The sequence below is a fragment of the Dromiciops gliroides genome, chromosome 2, assembly GCF_019393635.1.
Source record: "Dromiciops gliroides isolate mDroGli1 chromosome 2, mDroGli1.pri, whole genome shotgun sequence".
Taxonomy (NCBI): Eukaryota; Metazoa; Chordata; class Mammalia; order Microbiotheria; family Microbiotheriidae; genus Dromiciops; species Dromiciops gliroides.
Genome location: NC_057862.1, coordinates 438799000 through 438817789, shown reverse-complemented (window position 1 = coordinate 438817789; position 18790 = coordinate 438799000). Strand labels below are relative to the sequence as shown.

Here is an 18790-nt window from a genome sequence, read left to right as displayed (position 1 = left end):
GCCCAACACCTACAGACCCTCAGTCTATACCCCAGCGCTAATCTCCAGCCCACATCCCGGATACCAGCTCAGATTCAGTTTCAGCCCCTTAAGCCTGTCAGTAATTGGGTCGAAGTTACCGAAGGGCACCCATGGCAGGGGAAAGAAAACCATCAAAAACACAGGGTGAGGGGCAGCTAGGTGGCGCAATGGAAAAAGCCCTGGCTCTGGAGTCAGGAGGACCTGAGTTCAAATGCAGCCTCAGATACTTGACACTTACTAGCTGTGTGACCCTGGGCAAGTCACTTAACCCTCATTGCCCCGCAAAAACAAAACAAAACAAACAAACAAAAACACCAGGGTGAATAAACCTCGCTCTTTTCCATTCTCAATCATGTCAGCTGTTACCTGTCTCCGCTTCTCTTCCTTCTATCCCAAGATGGCGTAGGTCACGAAAAACCTAAGAGTCTCGTCCAGTGTTCCAACCCTGGCTTTCGGACCCCAGTGGAAGGGACAACAACAGGATTCATGTCTCAAATCTCTGTCCCGGAGGTGGATTGGAAAAGTGAGAAGGTTTCCCTGAACTTCGGGCGTCACAATGCCCCAGGGTCACCATAGCAACCGCCTCTTTTCTCCGGCCGAGTCCTGGGAGCCTGGGGCGTCTGGCCACACTCCAGCCCTGTGGCTCCGCTCTGCTTCCGAGGCTGCGGCAAGTCCCTAGGGGTGCGTGGAGGACCGGGTGTGGGGAGTGGAGCTTGGCTGCTAAAACCCTCAATCCTGGGGGTTCGGGGAGGAACAGGAGCAGCATGGGAAACACTTTGGGTTTGGGGGAGTCTGGAGGGTGGAAGTGGGACCAGATGAGGTTGGATGATTGAGGTAGCAGTTGTGAAGGGGTCTTCAAGAGATCATGGGTCAACGGGAGATGCTGCCAGCATCTTGAGCTCCTTAAGGCTCAGGTGACTTCTCAACCAAGATAAGCAGACCCCCATGTAGCCAAGAATTGGGCTCGCAGCATTTATGGCACTGGTGGAGGTGGAGGGAAGATTGAGACAAGCTTTCAGCATGGGGCTAGCCAAAGGCCAAATTTCACCTACTGATGCAGAATTTGAACCCTGGTTAGGTTTCCAAAGGGCAGAGAGATATGCAAATCCCTTCAGCCTTAGAGACTCAGAGTTCTGGCTTCTCACCAAAACCCAGATGCCCTCCCTGCCCCACTCCCTTCTAGACATCAAGTTGGGACAGCCTCAGGGCAGGGCCTGTGTGTCCAGTTTCCTAGACAAACAGGTTAACAGTGCCCTCCCCAGAATCCAAATCCCACCCCCACACACATGGTCCCAGAATACTACTTTGTAACCCATTCTAAAAATCAGGGCTGTTTCGGTCCAAGATGCAGGGGGTATCAATTCTGCTAGATTCAGCTTTCGAGAGACCAGAATAGTCAGGAAAAAACCCACAATTGGTGAGTAGTAAGGTTGAAGAAGGACCCATGCATGAGTATCCCCCTGAGAATTCACTATTCTAGATTACTGGGCTGCAAACTCATGCCCTGTGCTTTCAACACCCTGCTTACTTACTATGTGTGCCCTGCCCTCTAGACTCCTCGCCCAAACTGGATCCAGATACTAGAAGTGGGCATGAGTTGGACTCATCCCCTGGGATGATCCTATGAGCAGTTGATGGCCAGAAATGGTGTTCTGGAACCTTTTCAGTGGTGCATTTGAAACAGCGCAAGATTTGGGAGTCAGAAGGCATATATATATTATATTCCTCTACTGCCACTAACTTGCTGTGTGACCTTGGATAAATCACTTACCTTCTCTAGCTGTTATTTTCTAATTTGTAGCAAGGAGATAATATCTACCGAAAGGTTTGTTTCTGAGGACCTAAGGATTATATCAAATAGCTCATATTTCTAGAACATTTCTATTCTACAGAACATTTTTCTATTCTACAGTCCATTCCTACACAATCTCATTTTATCTTCACAAACCCAATGAGGTGTGTAGTACAAGTATAATTATCCCCATTTTATAGGAAAATAAATGGAGGATCAGAAAGATGAGACAACCTGCCAAAAGTCACAAACAGGTAGCAAGTGGTGGGAGCAGAATTTGGACCTGTCTTCTAACTACAAATCCAGGGTTCTTTCTATTTCAGCAAGGTGCCTCTTAAATTATAATGCAACTGGAGGCCGCTAGGTGGCTCAGTGGATAAAGCACCAGCCCTGGATTCAGGAGAACCTGAGTTCAAATCCAGTCTCAGACACTTGACACTTAACTAGCTGTGTGACCCTGGGCAAGTCACTTGACCCTCATTGCCCCACCAAAAAAAATTGTATATATTTGTGTGTGTGTGTATAATGCAAATGTAAGGAATGATTATTAAGAGAAAACCAAAGACAGTCCTAACCCCTGTTGACCTTGGTTGCATTCCTCTCTATTTACCATTTTTTAATTTAGAAAATCAGCATTTCTCCCTCCCTATCCTGAGCAGAGAAGAGACAAAGGTCTGGGTACAGATGGATTTAAGTCACTGTTAGCACTTTCCCACAGGACTCTCCTTCCAGGAGAGATTGAGAGGAGGGTTAGAGTCAATTTAGACTACCAAACCAATGCCTGTGGGCTCAGGCCATGCTTACTCACTCATTCCCTGTTCCCAGAAAAGGCCAGTTGGGCAGATTATCCTTTGTACACACCCCATTGCCCCTAGGAGTAAAATCCCATCATAGGACTAACCTACCCTTTTGCCCTTTCTCTGAAGAAACAGCAAAGGTCTGTGTCCAGTAGCCTATGAGGGGAAGAGTCCAGCCAGCTTTGGGAAGGATGTCCCACAGTTATTGGGAAAATGTCCACTAACCCAGACTGGTGCAGTGCAAAGAATGATGGGTTTGGAGTCAGAGAACCTGAACTCAAATCTCAGCTCTATTCATTGACCTAAAGCCAGTCACTTAAACTCCCTGGGTCTCACTTTCCCCCTCTGTATAACAAAGGGGTCAGACTAAATGACCTCTAAGTTCCCTTCCAGCTCTAAATCTATGATCCTACCCTCAGGGGGAGTCTAATCTTGGTGGAGTAGAGTCACTCACCCATCTCCTTCTCAACTATGGTCCTCAGTTCCCTCCTTGCAGAGCCCTGAAAAGATGAGCTTTGGGGCAATGGACCTGGGCCTAAACAGGATGAAACTGGGCAGCCCACAAAGCCTCCAGTCTCTAGAGGAGGAGCAGCAGCCAGAGACTGAGGCCTGGAGGACATATACAGATCGGAGGAACATTCTCCGGGAGTTCCTGACCTCGGACCTGAGCCCCCACCTCCTGAAACGCCACCACGCCCGCATGGAGCTACTAAAGAAGTGCTCCTACTACATCGAGATCCTCCCAAAGCACCTGGCCCTAGGTGACCAGAACCCCCTGATGCTGCCTAGCACTATGTTCCAGCTTATTGACCCCTGGAAATTCCAGCGCATGAAGAAAGTGGGTACAGCCCAGACCAAGATCCAGCTGCTTCTGCTCAGTGATCTACTGGAACAGCTGGACAGAGGGAGGGCCAAACTGGTGGCCCTCTTGGAATCACATGACACGCTCCCCTTCCTGTCTTGCTGGGACACAGTGGAGCAGCGGCTGGCAGACTTGTCGGCAGTGATGGACAACTTCCTAGCCATGATGGTGCCAGGCCGTCTGCACATCAAGCATCGTCTGGTGTCAGACATTGGTGCCACCAAGATCCCCCACATACGACTGATGCTGAGCACCAAGATGCCGGTGATGTTCGACCGCAAGGAATCAGTGGCACACCACGATTGGGCAAGCCTGCGCTGGTTTGTGACAATCCAGCCAGCCGTGCCTGAGCAATTTGAGCTCCGCTTCAAGTTGCTGGAGCCCCGGAGTCAGCAGGAGCGGGTGCAATGCGGTGTCATCCCTGTGGCCACCTGTACATTTGACATCCGAAACCTGCTGCCCAGCCGCACCTACAAGTTCACAGTCAAGAGGGCTGAGAGCTACACACTTGTGTATGAGCCGTGGAGGGACAGCCTCACCTTGAAAACTAAGCCAGCACCCCCAGAGGGGGCTCACACCCCAGAGAGCAGGGCCAGCCTGGCCTGCCCCTGACCACAGAGCCTGAGAGACAATTTTCTAATATTTATCCGTTAATAAAAAGGAGTTTAAAAAAGGGCAAAATTAAAAAAAAAAAACAACTTATTTTTAAAGGTAACAGCAGCCACGCGAGTGTTTTTCTGACTCGGCCAAAGCGATCGCCCCAAGCGGCCTCCGTTAGTCCTGAGTTCCCACCCCTGCATCCCCAAGATTCCTCCTTTCTCAGAGGGCATCACAGGACCTCCTCGTGTGGGCAGGAAATGTCAGCCACTTCAGATAAGGCTCTGTTGCTACAGCCAAAATGTGGTTAGGGGGAGAGAGCCTATGTCTACACCTCTCCCCCCGTTTCAATTGTCCAGCTGTGTTGCCTTCCTAATTCTTGACTGGCCACTTGGTCCTCTAACATTGCCTCCCACTGAAGGCTCTAAAGGCTTGGAGATGACCTAGCAATGTTGGGAAAGGAAGAGATGGCCAGCTGGAGATATGGGCAGGTATGAATAGAAAATGTCTCAGGGTTCCAGGCACTTGAATTGATAGCCAATTGGCAACCTTCTCCTGGGCTACTCCAAGCCTAGGATTCCTGCCATGACCCCAAGCAGTGTGGCAACTTCCCAAGGCCTAGAGTTCCAGATATTGAATTGATTATCAGAGGGAATCAGGGTCCTTATATTTAACCCCCTGGTGTTCCTGTGGCCAGTCTCCAATGTCTTTTCAGTCATCGTCAGGAACCACATCAGGCAGGCCATGGACTGTGATGGAAAGAGCCTTAAACAAGCAATTAAGAAACAAGATTCTAGTTTAGGATGTCACTACTTTTCTGTGTGACCTTGGGTAAATCATTTCACCACTCTAAGGTTCAATTTCCCTCATCTGTGAAATAAAGGTGGTGAAACTAACTGCTCTGTAAGGTCCCTTCCTACTCTGAAATTCTAGTAGATTTAAATTACTTGCCGTTGGCCTGGTTTCCTGTCAAATGAAAAAAAATTATTGCCTGACTACTGTGGGAATCAAATTAGATAATGAATGAGAAAGAAATGTAGAAAATGTAGCACTGCAGAGATATTAGAGATTAAAAGTACTAAATTGCTCCAGAAGTGTCCAATTTTGTCCCAGAAATCTGAAACCTGAAGCAGCTCCCTGAGACTAGGGTTAACACACCTCTCCAGGCCTCACTGAGCATGATCCCCCCAATACTCCTCCTCATTTGACCTTTGCAGGCACATTCTCTCCTACAGGGAGAACTACAGAACTATTTGAGCCAGGGAATATTCCCTGCCCAGGAAAGTCAGGCTCAGAAGTCATGTCTTCCCCCTCTTATCCAAAGCACAATAAAATAGCTCAAAGGTGTATGGCTCAAAAGAACTTTTATTATAAAATAATCCTATAAAAGTTTTCCTTCTCCTCAAGAGAAGCCAAACAATTTCTAATTCTGTCCCTTTGTCCCCAGTCCCTGGCTGAGGGTCCTGAGGAGCAGAGGAATTGGTAGGACGCAACATCATGGGGCTCCTGATGGTTAATCTTTTCTCACCTGCTCTTCCAACCCACTGACTTTCTTCACTAGCTCCAGGTGGTCCAAACCCACACTAGCAATCAGTCCGTCCTTGTTGCCTGGGGAATCCAGGTAATCAATGTCTTTCCCATCCAGGGTGGTCATGTGGCCCCCTAGGGCAGAGAGCACTGCATTTCCTGCACAGATGTCCCACTTCTTGATGAAGGTGATGTGGAGGTAGGCATCTGCTTGATCTGGTTGTTCAGCCTTGTTGAGGTTCAAGAGGGATAGTACCTTGTACCCTTTGGAAAGCAGAAAGCATTCCCTTAGCTGTCCAGAAAGTCACTCTCATCCCACCCCTCCTAATCCCATAATTCCCACAAATCTGAAGCATGCCAAAATCCTCCCCCAAGGAGTAATGGGCATGTGTCCCCAAGAAAGGTGACCCGGTCTTTTGCATTTGTCCCAGGGGAAAAACAGAGCAGAATTAGCCCTATTTCCTGGCTTCCTGGATCCTTACCTCTGTCCCTGCTCCCAGCTTCCACCTCCCCTTAACCATGGGCCATAGTGTACATTCGGCTATTTTCCCATTTACCTGCTCCCCCAGCCGGGATGATGTTCACATTGGTCCCAAAAGCTTTCTGGCTAAAGGTGCGAACAGTCCCAGCATGGGATCGGGAAACAATGAGTCTGGGACTCTTCTCATCATATGACTCCCGGGCACTCACATTGGCCCCGTGTCCAACCAGTGCCCAAGCTACAAAGAAGGAGTTGTGAGTGGGTAGGTACCTTGAATGATGCTAGGGGAGGTCAAAAGAGGGACATAGAGGAGCCACTTTAGGCCCTCAGTAAGAAGCATAAGATTCCCCTAGACTAGGAACAAGCTTCCTTCTCCACTTCCACCACCACCACCCCCCTTGGTCCCATGTTCCCCACCTGTGAACCCTGAAAAGGGCTTGTGGATTACTCCAATGACTGGCTTCCCATGCACTGCAACACACACCATTGTGGTCACATAAGACAGGAGACCCTCTAGGGAAAAAAGGACAAAGATGAGCAGCAAGGTCGAGGAAATAGCCACAGGTGGATATGAAACAATTTCTATAAGAATTCCACATAGATACTAATTCTGGTCTTGAGTAGGGCCAGAGGGAAGGGTCCCTTTTACCATCATAGTACTCTCTATTGAACCTAAAAAAGAAGTGGGCTCCCAAATCCAAGCCCTGGTTCCTAGGTTCTCCTTCCCAACATCTCTGATCATTACTCCACAAACCTGTGTACTCCTGTGTAGCATCCAAAGGATCAATCCAAACGGTCACACTCTCCATAGACACGGTCTGGCCACTTGGGACCAGTTCCTGGATGTCCAGGGGGATCTTTCCATCCCAAGGCTCTGAAAGGTCCAAGGCAGCTTCATCATGCTCCTCAGAAATTACCTGAGGAGTGAGTCAGCTGTCACTCTGAGATGGAAGCACACATCCCCCTCCCCCCAAAAAACACATGCACACACACGGTGTTGGGAAGAGAGAGCTTAGGCAGGGGAGAAAGGAGAAAGGTATAACCCGGGGATTCAGCCTGAAGACAGCTGGTTAACGGTTCGCTGGGAAAGGGGGAACTATTCACCTTGAGTTATTCCGGAATGTCGGCTAACACTCCTACACACATCCCTGGTCTAGGCTTTAGAGGCCTGAAATCCACTCAGTCCTTACTCTCTCCAGGAACCCTAAGGGAGTCTTTGCTCTCCTGTGGTTTGTTTCCTCGGTAGGTTACAAACCCTAGTCAATCCCAGGGATCTGGGGAGAGGATGAAGGAAGCTGCCCAACAGCCCCTGCTGGGATGCTCTCAAGAAGCCTGCATCGAGCAGTGCTTCAATCTCGCCCCCACCGCCACGCACTCAAACGTGGCTCTCACCCGGATGCCGGGGAAGGTACTGGCCCACAGGCTGGCCATGCAGCGGTGGGACTGCAGGTCCCCCGCGGTGAGCAGCTCCTCTGCGCCCTCCTGGGTTTGGCCCTTGCTTCTCTGCTGCAGATCCGGACCGGCTTCATGGACAACTCGCACTCTCCTCCCCCCGGCCTCGGCAGCGGCCACTGACAGCGCCAGGAGCTCCCGCAAGTCCAGCTCTTGGCCTCCACCAGCCGCGCCGAGCAGCGATGGGAACACCAAGAAGCCACAGGCCGCCAACAGCAACAGCAGCAGCAAAGCCAAGGCCGGGCGAGGGAGGCGCCGACCCAGAGCGGCCATGAGCTCCACCTCCCTACGCGCCGGCTGCAGAGCAGTCCTGGCAGAACCCCAACCTCAGCCCCAAAGCCCCCAAAGCCCCAGACTCCAGCGCCTTCCGCCCCCACCCGCCTCCTTCCGCAAAGCGCTGCGACCCGCCCCTTCCACGTTGCCTCTGGTTTCTCTCACTGACCCTGGGGGTGTGGCTCGGCCTCTCTAGCAGGAGCTTGCTCTGGCGCTCTCGCGCTTGCTCTCGCGCTTGCTCTCGCGCTCTAGGTTTTATTGATGTTTTGTTTTTCCAGTCACTTGTAACAAAATTAAAACAGTTAAGCAGAACGAACAGTACTGTGACCCCATCTGAAAGCGCACGCGATGTTCCACATTTGTAGCACCCCGACCTTTCTATTAAAAAAATATTTTAATGAATAGAAACCTATTTTCTCATCTCACTCCCCACGCCCTATTTAAAAAGAAAAAATGGGGGGCAGCTAGGTGGCGCAGTGGATAAAGCACCGGCCCTGGATTCAAGAAGACCTAAGTTCAAATTCGACCTCAGACACTTGACACTTACTGTGTGACCCTGGGCAAGTCGCTTAACCCCAGTTGCCTCACCGCCCCCCCCCCAAAAAAAAAGAAAAGAAAAAGAAAAACAAATTCCTTGTAACAAATATCTATAGTCAAGGAGAACAAATTCCCTCATTGGCCGTATACAAAAATGTTTCTCTCATTCTGCATACTAAATCTGTCACCTCTCTGTCAGGATAGTATGTTTCCTCTTGTGTCCTCTGGAATACTGAATGGGGGACTGAACAAATTATAGCTCTCACAGCTTTCAAAATTGTTTGTCTTTACAGAGTTGTTGTTAATTGTATACACTGAACTCCTGGTTCTGCTCTTTCCAGTTAGTTTATAGGTCATATATATGTATATATATATATAAACTCCTTTGGTATCCAGTCACTTTCTCTGTATGTCTAGCCCTCTCTGTCCCTTTCTGTGTCTCCCATCCTGTTCCTCTCTTTGCTCCTTATGTGTCTCTCCTCATCTCTTTCTCGCTGTTTTCCACTACCTTTCTGACTGACGCCACTCTATCCTCCCCTCCCCCCCAACTTGTTTTTTTCTCTCTGTCCCTCCCTGCTTCTTTCTCTTAAGGTATCGCTGATTCTATATCTTTTGAAGTGCCTTTGCCTCTATGTACTTTTCCTGTTTCTCATATTGGGGGAGCAGCTCGGGGACTCTTCCAACCCTTCTGCCTTTCCTGGAGCCCAAGAGCCAATATATTAGATAGGGTACTAGACTAGGAGACAGGAAGACTTGCGTTTAAATCCTGCCTCAGATGCTTATAAGGTGCGTGATCCTAGGCAAGGGTAAAAATAAAAAAAAAAAAAAAACAACTGGGAAGCCTCTCTGTCCAAAGAAACCTATCTTTATTAGGAGAAACAAAGGTGGGGCCAACAGTACACCCCGTAGGTCTCTTCATTCATCTATGGTACAACAATGTCTTCTAGAGGCTGATTCAAGTAAGATTGCATTTTACAGGTCTCTATGCCCTAACTTTGTGGCATTCTAACTTTGTATTTTCCATGATGTCTCAATCAGTCCTTTACAGGTCTTTCTTACTTTATCATTTTATTTTATTTTTATTTTTTGCATGACTATGAGGGTTAAGTGATTTGCCCAGGGTCACACAGCTAGTAAGTGTCAAGTGTTTGAGATAGAATTTGAACTCAAGTCCTCCTGAATCCAGGGCCAGTGTTTCATCTATTCCACCGCCTCACTGCTCCACTTTATCATTTTAATATAAAGATTAATATATAGGTATGATTGTAATAGTCATTTACTTAAGATACACCCATTATAATGATTTTGTTACACTTCTAAGGTTAACAGGAATTTCCCTGGAACTACAGCATAGTTTGGGTTTTTTCTGTGACTATGCTCTTGTAAATCATTCAGTTATTTTGTATCCTAATGATTATAGCTGATAAAAGATTAGCAAGGCACTCAAGGCATTGATTATTGATCTTTTTCCTTTCAATTCCTCCCTTTGATAATTTTCTCAATTTATTGAGAATTGGATCAATTACAAGCTAAGCACAACATCTAGTTCTATAGAGGGCAATCCTATATAGGCAACACAAAACCAGAGGGGGCAATCCCCTCTGGGGATTTTTTGGAGGCGCAAAATTACAGAAAGTTTTCCTCTGGAACAATGAATGGGTGGCTTATAGCTCAGGTGATTCTGGATGAGTTGAAGGACAAAAAGGCAGGAGATGCTGGAACATGAGGATAAGTAGGAAGAGGGGTCATCACCAGGATACACATGGTTAGGTTCATTAGAAAAGTAAAAGGCTTCTTGGGTGATTCAATTAAAGTATTAACAATAATCTCAGGTGAGACAATAGTAAAACTGAATTAGTCAAGAGGGAAAAATAAGGAAACTTATTGTTATGCTCAAAGGTGCAACAGATAATGTTTAATGTGATTGTACATATATAACCTATATCAGATTGTTTGCTGTCTTGGGGAGAGGGGAGGGAAGGGAGAGAAGGAGAAAATTTTGGAAGTCAAAATTTTATAAAAAGGAATGTTGAAAACTATCTTTACATGTAACTGGAAAAAATAAAATACTAAGAAAAAAGTGCAATAGATAATGGAATAATGTCAAGATTAAATGCGGATGTTTTTCAAATGGCACATTATTATAGTCACTAAAGGAAAGGCACTTAAACAGTAATTTACTTCAATTTGCTTCTTCCAGACAAATCTAGGAGAAATACCAACATTAAATATAGTGATGAATGATATGAATAGATATTATTATATATAATAGATATATAAGATGAATTTTTAGCAATTATTGAAGGAAAATCTTGTGGAAATTTATTTTGATTTGGGGACCCTACCTTTAGGCCTTAGGCCCTCAGGGTCTCTCCCCCTCCACCTCAGCTTCAGCTGAGCGGAAAAAGCCCCATGGGGTATACAAGACGCATGTTAGAGAGCTGGGGTGGGGGGGAAGCCCCAGCTCCCTCCGACCTGAGCGGAGCTATCCAAAGATTCCGGATAGCCTGTGCTGAGGCATGAGGCTCGAGAGCACCCCCCCTCCCCCACCAGCTGCAGCACTGGCTGGCGGATTAGCTTGGTCTGTGGGGGCCAAGGAAGCCCCGAGATTTGAGTGGTGAGAAGAAAAGGTATATATAGACCTGGGAGGTAGACTAGATAGGTAGACTAAGGGAGGAGCGAGGACAGACTGAGGACGGATAGATAGACAAGACTCAGGGGTTCGGATGGACAAGAAGAGGTCAAGAGGCGGCTGAGGAGACTAGAGATGGGGCTACAAGGACGCAGGAGAAGACGAGAAGGTCTAGGAGCAGGCAAAAGAGAGGCCGAAGGGCAAACTGACAGAGCAGACCTACAGAAGGTTACAGGCCTTAATACAAACCAGGGAAAGTGTAACATGCCCTGAGGCCAGAGGCGGCTAAGGCCCTTATTGTATTCAAGAAGTTCGAAGTTCGAAGCACAGCAGGTGGGAAAGAGACACAGTGGAAAGAGACCACAGGAAAGCAGTCAGGTTGTATATTTTATTTTCCTGTATTCTTAATTTTCAACAGTATCTCATAAATAAACTCTGCTTGGATTATTTAGTTAAGAGGCTTCTTAATCCTGTGCTTATCAATTTGGGAGTGGAGCAGTGTGGTGGAACTTTATAAAAGGCCCATATTAAATTAAACGCAGTCAGATAGCCAAATAGTCAAAAGTCCCCAGATTAGTCCTCCAGTCAGATTAGTCCCCCCCCAAAATTAGGCTAGTCAAGTCAAAAATATTTTACAATCTAAAGGACTATAACTACTTTTCAGTGTTGCACCACTAAGGGAAATATAAATAACAGAAATACATAAAAGATAATTTTTTAAAATTTTATTTTATATTATTTTTTTCCCTGCTACATGTAAAGATATTTTTGAGTTCCAATTTTTTCTCCCACCCTTCTTTCCTTACCCCCCTCCCTGAAACCAACAAGCAATCTGATATAAGCTATACACTACAATCATGTTAAACATATTTCCACATTAGTCATGTTGTAAGAAAAGAATCAGAACAGAAGGGGAAAAAACACAAGAAAGAATAAACAACAACAAAGCAAAAGTGAAAATGGTATATTTCAATCTGCATTTAGACTCCATAGTTCTTTTTCTGAATTTGGAGAGTATTTTATACCATGTGTCTTTTGGCATTGTCTTGGATCATTGTATTGCTAAGAAGAGTGAAGTCTATCACAGTTTATCATCATACAATGTTGTTGTTACTGTGTACAATGTTCTCTCGGTTCTGCTCATTTCACCCAGCATTGATTCATGTAAGTCTTTCCAGGTTTCTCTAAAATGTGCCTGCTCATCATTTCTTATAGCACAATAGAATTCCATTACATTCATATAGCACTTTTTCAGCAATTCCCCAATTGATGGGCAACCCCTCAATTTCCAATTCCTTGCCACCACAAAAAGAGCAGCTATGAATATTTTTGTACATGTGGGTCCTTTTCCATTTTTTATGATCTCTTTGGAATAGAGACCTAGTGGTGGTATTGCTTGGTCAAAGGGTATGCACAGTTTCAGAGCCCTTTGGACATAATTCCAAATTGCTATCCAGAATGGTTGGATCGGTTCACAGCTCTAAACATATATAAAATGTAGAGCGAAAGAAGACTAATTAAGTGAGCACACAACTCAAAATAAGAGGAAAAATTCTGAAATCAAAGCAAAAATGAATTTATAAAATAAAGAACAATTCTGACATATCTTGGTTGTGTGGCTCTGGCAAGTCACTTAACCTTTCTTAGTGTAAGAAAAATGAGGTTTAGTTATTGTAACCAGTGAATCAAAAATTGATTTAGTTGAGAATTTTGAAGCTATGTTATAATTATATTGAGTTTTGAACTAAGTAACATATCAAAGATAATATGGATAACTTAAAATATGCTTTTAAAATATGCTGCTATGTGAACTTTCTCTGAAATATTGCAACATATTGTTATAGAGGTCACTTCCCTCTTGAGTTATGAAAGTGACTAAATTGATGTCTAATTAAGTTTAATAGTTTAGAAATTGGGCTACTAAAGATAGTGAGATTATTAAGGGAAAACTAATAAATAGTCAATGGGTTATATTCTCCTACAAGCTAGCTTCCTAAAGCATTTCAAAAAGTATTTCAATTGTGATTTAAAATTTCTTTAAATTTAAAATTTACATATAATTCAATTAATTTCAATTTCAAAATGAAATTTCAGACTTATCAAATTTTCAAATTTATACACTACATATAATTTCACATTTCATTTAAATTTATCCAAGGGTGATGCATATGCATAAAATTTTAAGTTTACAAATTTTGTGAAACCATTTTAATCAATAAATTTAGTAGTTAAAAATTTCAGATCAATTTAGATAGATATAAAAATTTTAGATAGATGTAATTTCCCCTAATTCCCTCCTGGGCCCAGGTCAGTGTCCCAGTCATAGTTTTAAGCTCCCTATTCATCCTTTCAACCTGGAATGAGCTTTGGGGGTGATATGGGGTGTGGTAACAGAGTTTAACACCACAATAGGAAAAAACCTGAGTTAAGATTGAGCCTGTGATACAGGTCTCTTGCTCTGATTCAATAAAGGCTGAAGAGGCAAATCTGGACACAATCTCTTTAAGGACAATTTTAGCAACAAAGGCCGACATAGCATTAGAAGATGGAAAGGCTTCCTTCAATCCATGTAGTGAGTTGGTCTACAATAATAAGGCAGTGTTAACATAGTCAATCTGGCGGTTTCAAATTGGATGTAGGCCAAGGGATAGATACCCTCTAAAAGCAACTTTCCTAAAAGAATTCTGGCTATAAGACTGACGTGTAACAAGAAGCATATATAGATTGGCTATAGAGAAGATACCTGGGGCTACCCATATTTAGGTGATTGTGTCCACCATTCCCTGAGTACCAAAATGCCCCATTTTGTGAGTTAAAAAGCAAGTTTAATGGTAAAATCTTTTAGTGGCTTACCAGTTTCAGTGATCCATACCAGTTCCATCTGTATCCCAGATACCTGTTTTGCATTGCACTTCTCAGGAGACTTCACTTCTTTCTCGAAGTTGTCTTTGTCTCTTGGTGGTAACATTTTATAACTTGCAATAATACCTGCACTTGAGTCCAAAGCAGACAAAAGTAAATCCTTAGGTTGTTGTTTTTTGTTTTTTGTGGGGAAAAAAGGGTCAGTGTGCCAGCGATTGTAGAAAAAAAGAGGCAGATCACAAGCAGAGAAACCTCAGGACCAGCCCAAGACAGGTTGGGTTTTCTTCACCCAATTTTGTGCCATGATCGAAGTTCACTATCTCATGAGGGCGCAGTATAGTGTGTTGAGAGCCAAGAACCAGACCACAAACCTCATCTTCTAAGAGAGAGCAGCAGCTGCTATGACTCCAGGGCATGGAGGCCCTCCCAAGACCATAGTAGCTACTTGACAGTTATCAGGTGTTAGAGACAATAGGCTGAAGGGATGGGATGGTCTGAAGTACTGAACCAGCCCTTCAGATACCACACCCTTCTGTTCTTGGGCAAAAAAGAAGGCTTATTATGATCTGGATGTCTCAGAGCTGGTGGCAAGAGGAGAGATCGTTTAAAACCTGCCACCAGATGTTCAGATAGCAGAAGCAGAAGTTCTGGAACAGAGTCTTTATTTAGGTCAGTTAATGGTTACAAATTCACACAGAGAGAATAAGTCAACAGTAACTAAGTACACACTACAAATCTCTTTCAAAGATGTTAACTAATTTTGGCCTGAACAGCAATGAGAAATGCTATTGGGTTTTTTTGTTTGGTTTTTTGTTTGTTTGTTTTTTAGTGAGGCAATTGGGGTTAAGTGACTTGCCCAGGGTCACACAGCTAAGTGTCTGAGGTCGGATTTGAACTCAGGTACTCCTGACTCCAGGGCTGGTTTTCTATCCACTGTGCCACCTAGCTGCCCCGAGAGATGCTATTGTTAAAGGATCATAAGTTAGCTATTTAGAATCAGGAAACCCAAATTTTCTCAATTTTGTGTTGTAAACCATCCCCTCACCAATACCTATATACCTCATTCTGAAGGGTACTAAAGTTTCTCCATGGCACAAGATTGGGTGAAGAAAACCCAACCTGTCTTGGGCAGGTCCTGAGGTTTCTCTGCTTCTGATCTGTCTCTTTCTTTCTATAATCTCTGGCACACTGACCCTTTTTTCCACAATAAAAACAACCTAAGGATTTGCTTTTGTCTACTTTGAACTCAAGTGCAGGTGTTATTGCAAGTATTAGGGAGCCAATTACTCGATTTCTTTTCTTTCTAGTTCTTGTCACTTTCAAAAATGCACAGAGCTATGGCTTTGAGCTCACTAATGTTCCTCTTGTGCCACACAGGGAAATTATTCATGAAACGCTCTGATTTCTGATTCAAGGAGATGTGATGGGCAATCCCTCCACCCCCAGTTTGACTGTCCTTCCTCCCTTAGTTTCCTGTCTTAGTTCTGTGGTTTCAGGGTATGGAGGAGACCTGTGTATGTAGTTTCTTAATTTTCAGTCCCTCGAGGAGAAAGTTCATTTACTACTTGAGAAGAAAAACTACTAATTGATTCTAATAAATCTATGGCTTGGGTAGCTAATCCAAACAGTTTTCTAACATGTAAATGAAAGAGATGATAGGTTCAGTTTCCTCTGGACATCCTAAGACCACAACAGGACAAGGAGTTGATTATTGTGATCATAAAGCATGGGAGAAGGCAAGTGAATAGAATAGAGTTAATAATTTTTTAAAGGTCTATAGGTTAAGTAACCAACCTAAATGTTCCTAAATAGAAAAAATAACTATTTTTGACATCTATATGGTTTAACTAATCTAAAGGGTTTCCTAATGTACAAAGTGTGACCACAAAGAATTGAGAAAAGAAAATAAGTTTACCAGGTATTCTTTCTAACCAATTTATGGTTTAAATAGCTGACTGTGAAAATTGGAGTGCTGCCCCCTGCTGGAGAGATACCGTGGGAATGCTCCACCATGAGGAGAAGGTGTCTGAGGGCAAGCCATGTGGCTTGGAAGGTCAGTTCCTTGGCGTCAGGAAGTAACATTTGCTTGTGGGTACTGTTGATCAAAGTTACCAGCCAATTAGCTTGGAGCTGTGTGTGGATGGGATGTTTCCAGTTTTCACAGGAGGCTTGTGGGATAAAGAAGGGTCTCTCTCGCTCTCTCTTTCCCCAGGACCTCAGGGGGGAGTGGAGCAGGAGACGCTGGCTCCATGAGATAGATAGCTGAATCTAGGCCTCTTTCTCTCTCTCTTCACCAAATTCTTATGCTCCTTAATAAATGCTTAAAAGTCTAAATTCTTGCTAAAGCTTCTAATTTATTGGCAACCACTCATTAGATTTTTAGACAGTGTATCTAGAATTTTAGCCACTTTACAAATAGCAACTTTACATGACTAAAGAATAAAATAGAGATATTAATGAGAATTCTGATCAGAACAACACATTAAGACAATACATATATGGTATAAGCAATTTTAAAAGGACCTGTTAGTGTGAGATTTTCCTAGCTGTTTACACAACCCTCTGTCAGGTTAGCTATGACTTTTTTTCTGAGTTAGTGGCTGCTTGAATTCGCCATGCAGAGCAATTAACAAGAGTAAATCCCTGTTTGGTTGGTTGGTTTATTTGGGGTTTTTTTAGGGGGGGGAAACTATTAAATAATAACCTATATAATTAACATATTGTTGTCTACCAAACTGAGTAAATGGGTCCCTACCTACACTAGTTGCAGTGCCACCAAGAAATTCTATAATTCCCTTACTTGTCTCCTTTTCCATATAGAATTACAACTGCTTTTCAAACCATGATGTTCCCAGCTACTTCTGCTGCTTGATGTCTGGCTGTTTGCTACACCTAAGTTCCCTGCTACACTTCTCACCTATAGCAAAGAGAGTTCTAACTAAATCCCTAAACTCTAAATTCTACTGGCTGCAGTGACAAGATACTAACTGACCTAACCAAATGGTAACCAGAGGTAAGACCAGGCACCTTGATGTACCTTGTTAGTATGGGCCTTAGTGGCTTGTTTCTTGGGTTGGAAACTAACCCACCCTAATCAGTGTAGTGTACCCCACACAGAGTCAAGTTAATTTCTCTATGTCTGTCTTATCTCTTTATGCAGAAAAATCAGATGTCTTTCCTAACAGGACCTACTCAAGATTCGTATTCTAAATTCTAATCCAAAATTCTGAAAATCTAAAAATCTGGCACCAGTCAGATAAAGCAAAAAGAAAAACAGGGGGCAGCTAGGTGGCACAGTGGATAGAGCACTGGCCCTGGATTCAGGAGGACCTGAGTTCAAATCCAGCCTCAGACACTTGAAACTTACTAGCTGTGTGATCCTGGGCAAGTCACTTAACCCCAACTGCTTCACCAAAAAAAAAAAAAAAAAACAGAACAAAGAGTGAGACATTCCATTTTTTTCCACTTTTGCAAATTAAGTTTCTAATCACTTTTATATCTTAGTTTCTTATTTTGAAGATTTTCTGTTCCCTTTTGAAAGACAAAAGGAAAGGCATAAGTACATTATAGCCAAATTATGATTTTAGAATCTCCAATCATAATTTTAGTCCCAAATCATTTATTATCTGTCCTTTATCTCTACAACCTCCAATGTGGCCAGCATTGGAAAAAGAGAGAGAAAAGAGAGATTTGTCTTTTAGAGAGACTTTTTTAAAAAATCTGTGTTTTATAGCCTGTTTCTTTTTGGTTGATCAAGCCAAAAGAAAGCAGGCTTTTTAAGGGGCAACAGACATGTCTTATTCTTGGTTTCTGAAAAAAGAGAAGTTACAAAAGTTATGCTTGACTAGTGTCTGGTGCTCAAAATCTTTCTCCACACTTTTAGCTTTCTCTTTAAGTGGAAAACAGAGAGAAATTAAGATGAAAAATATTAGTAAGTAAAATAGAAAAGAAAAACAGAATCCTCCTAAGGTTTGGGGGCTTGCCTGAGCCCAGAGAGGAAGAGACAGTGAAAAGAAGTGTCCAGGGTCCCTCAGGGAAGTTTCCCGGAATACTGGAGTCCTGGTTTTTCTTCATTCCATCTGGGGTGCCACACTGTAAAAAAGAAAGTGGGAAGCAAAGTGGGAAAAGAAACCGAAACAAAGGTGGGCCTACAGTCTGCCCAGTGTGGTTTGAGAACCCAAGATGGAGAATGTACAGATATTTGTAAGTGTCTTCATTCATCTATGGTGCAACAATATCCTGGAGAAATTGATTCATGTAAGATTGCATTTTACAGGTCACTATGCCCTAATTTTGTGGCATCCTAACTTTGTACTTTCCATGATGTCTAAATCAGCCCATTACAGGACTTTCTTATTGTATCATTTTAATATAAAGATGAATATATAGTTATGATTATAATAGTCACTTACTGAAGATACACCCATTATAATGATTTAGTTGCACTCCTAAGGTTAACTAAGACAGGAATTTTCCTAGAACTACAGCATAGTTTGGTTACACACAGGTTGGGTTTTTTTTTTTACCTATGACTATGCTCTTACCATAAATAACTCAGTTATTTCTTATTATAATGACTACAGCTGATAAAAGATTAGCAAGGCAATACAGATCAAAGCACTCAAGACATTGATTATTGATTTTTTTTTTCTTTTCACAAGCCACTTAACCTTTCTCTGCTATGCCTCAGTTTTATCTGTAAAATGAATGGCATTGTTAGATTTCAGCTAAAAAAAAAAGTCTATGGTCCTATGGTGAATGTCCCAGGGAAGGAAGAACACAACCCTTTCCCCTGTAATTCAACCTGGAGACAAATACCAGGAATGGGATCCTGGGGCAGCTCTGACTAGTTTCCCTAAAGTTAGAAGACTGGAGCAATGGGAACTTAGGCCTTTTTCCAAGGCCTCATACATTCTTGGGACCTGAATAGGGACCCATCACACACAGAAGGAAAGGC

General features: G+C 43.7%; 2 protein-coding genes across 2 annotated transcripts; one reads left to right on the top strand and one right to left on the bottom strand.

Annotated features, from left to right (window-relative positions):
- The first annotated feature begins 577 nt into the window (after window positions 1-577).
- On the top strand, window positions 578-4084 carry FNDC11 (fibronectin type III domain containing 11). The gene is given in 3 exon segments (XM_043981676.1): window positions 578-619; window positions 621-702; window positions 3093-4084. Coding segments are annotated over 3 exon segments (1116 nt in total).
- A 1332-nt stretch (window positions 4085-5416) lies between these two features.
- Window positions 5417-14044, bottom strand: LOC122739587 (Golgi-resident adenosine 3',5'-bisphosphate 3'-phosphatase-like). Its single transcript, XM_043981261.1, has 6 exons — window positions 13825-14044; window positions 7470-8083; window positions 6832-6994; window positions 6495-6590; window positions 6154-6315; window positions 5417-5860 (listed from the first exon to the last, which is right to left on the bottom strand). The coding sequence occupies exons 2-6, from the start codon at window positions 7800-7802 to the stop codon at window positions 5583-5585; spliced, it is 1032 nt and encodes a 343-aa protein (XP_043837196.1). The 5' UTR covers window positions 7803-8083; window positions 13825-14044; the 3' UTR covers window positions 5417-5582.
- Between the last annotated feature and the right edge of the window lie 4746 nt (window positions 14045-18790).

Excerpts from the sequence above, each read along its gene's own strand:
- LOC122739587 (XM_043981261.1), bottom strand. The coding sequence starts at position 7,802 with ATGGCCGCTCTGGGTCGGCGCCTCCCTCGCCCGGCCTTGGCTTTGCTG. Across the intron at positions 6,995-7,469 it reads GTACCTTCCCCGGCATCCGG|GTAATTTCTGAGGAGCATGA; the intron begins GTGAGAGCCACG and ends CTCACTCCTCAG. Across the intron at positions 6,591-6,831 it reads TGCTACACAGGAGTACACAG|AGGGTCTCCTGTCTTATGTG; the intron begins GTTTGTGGAGTA and ends TTTTTTCCCTAG.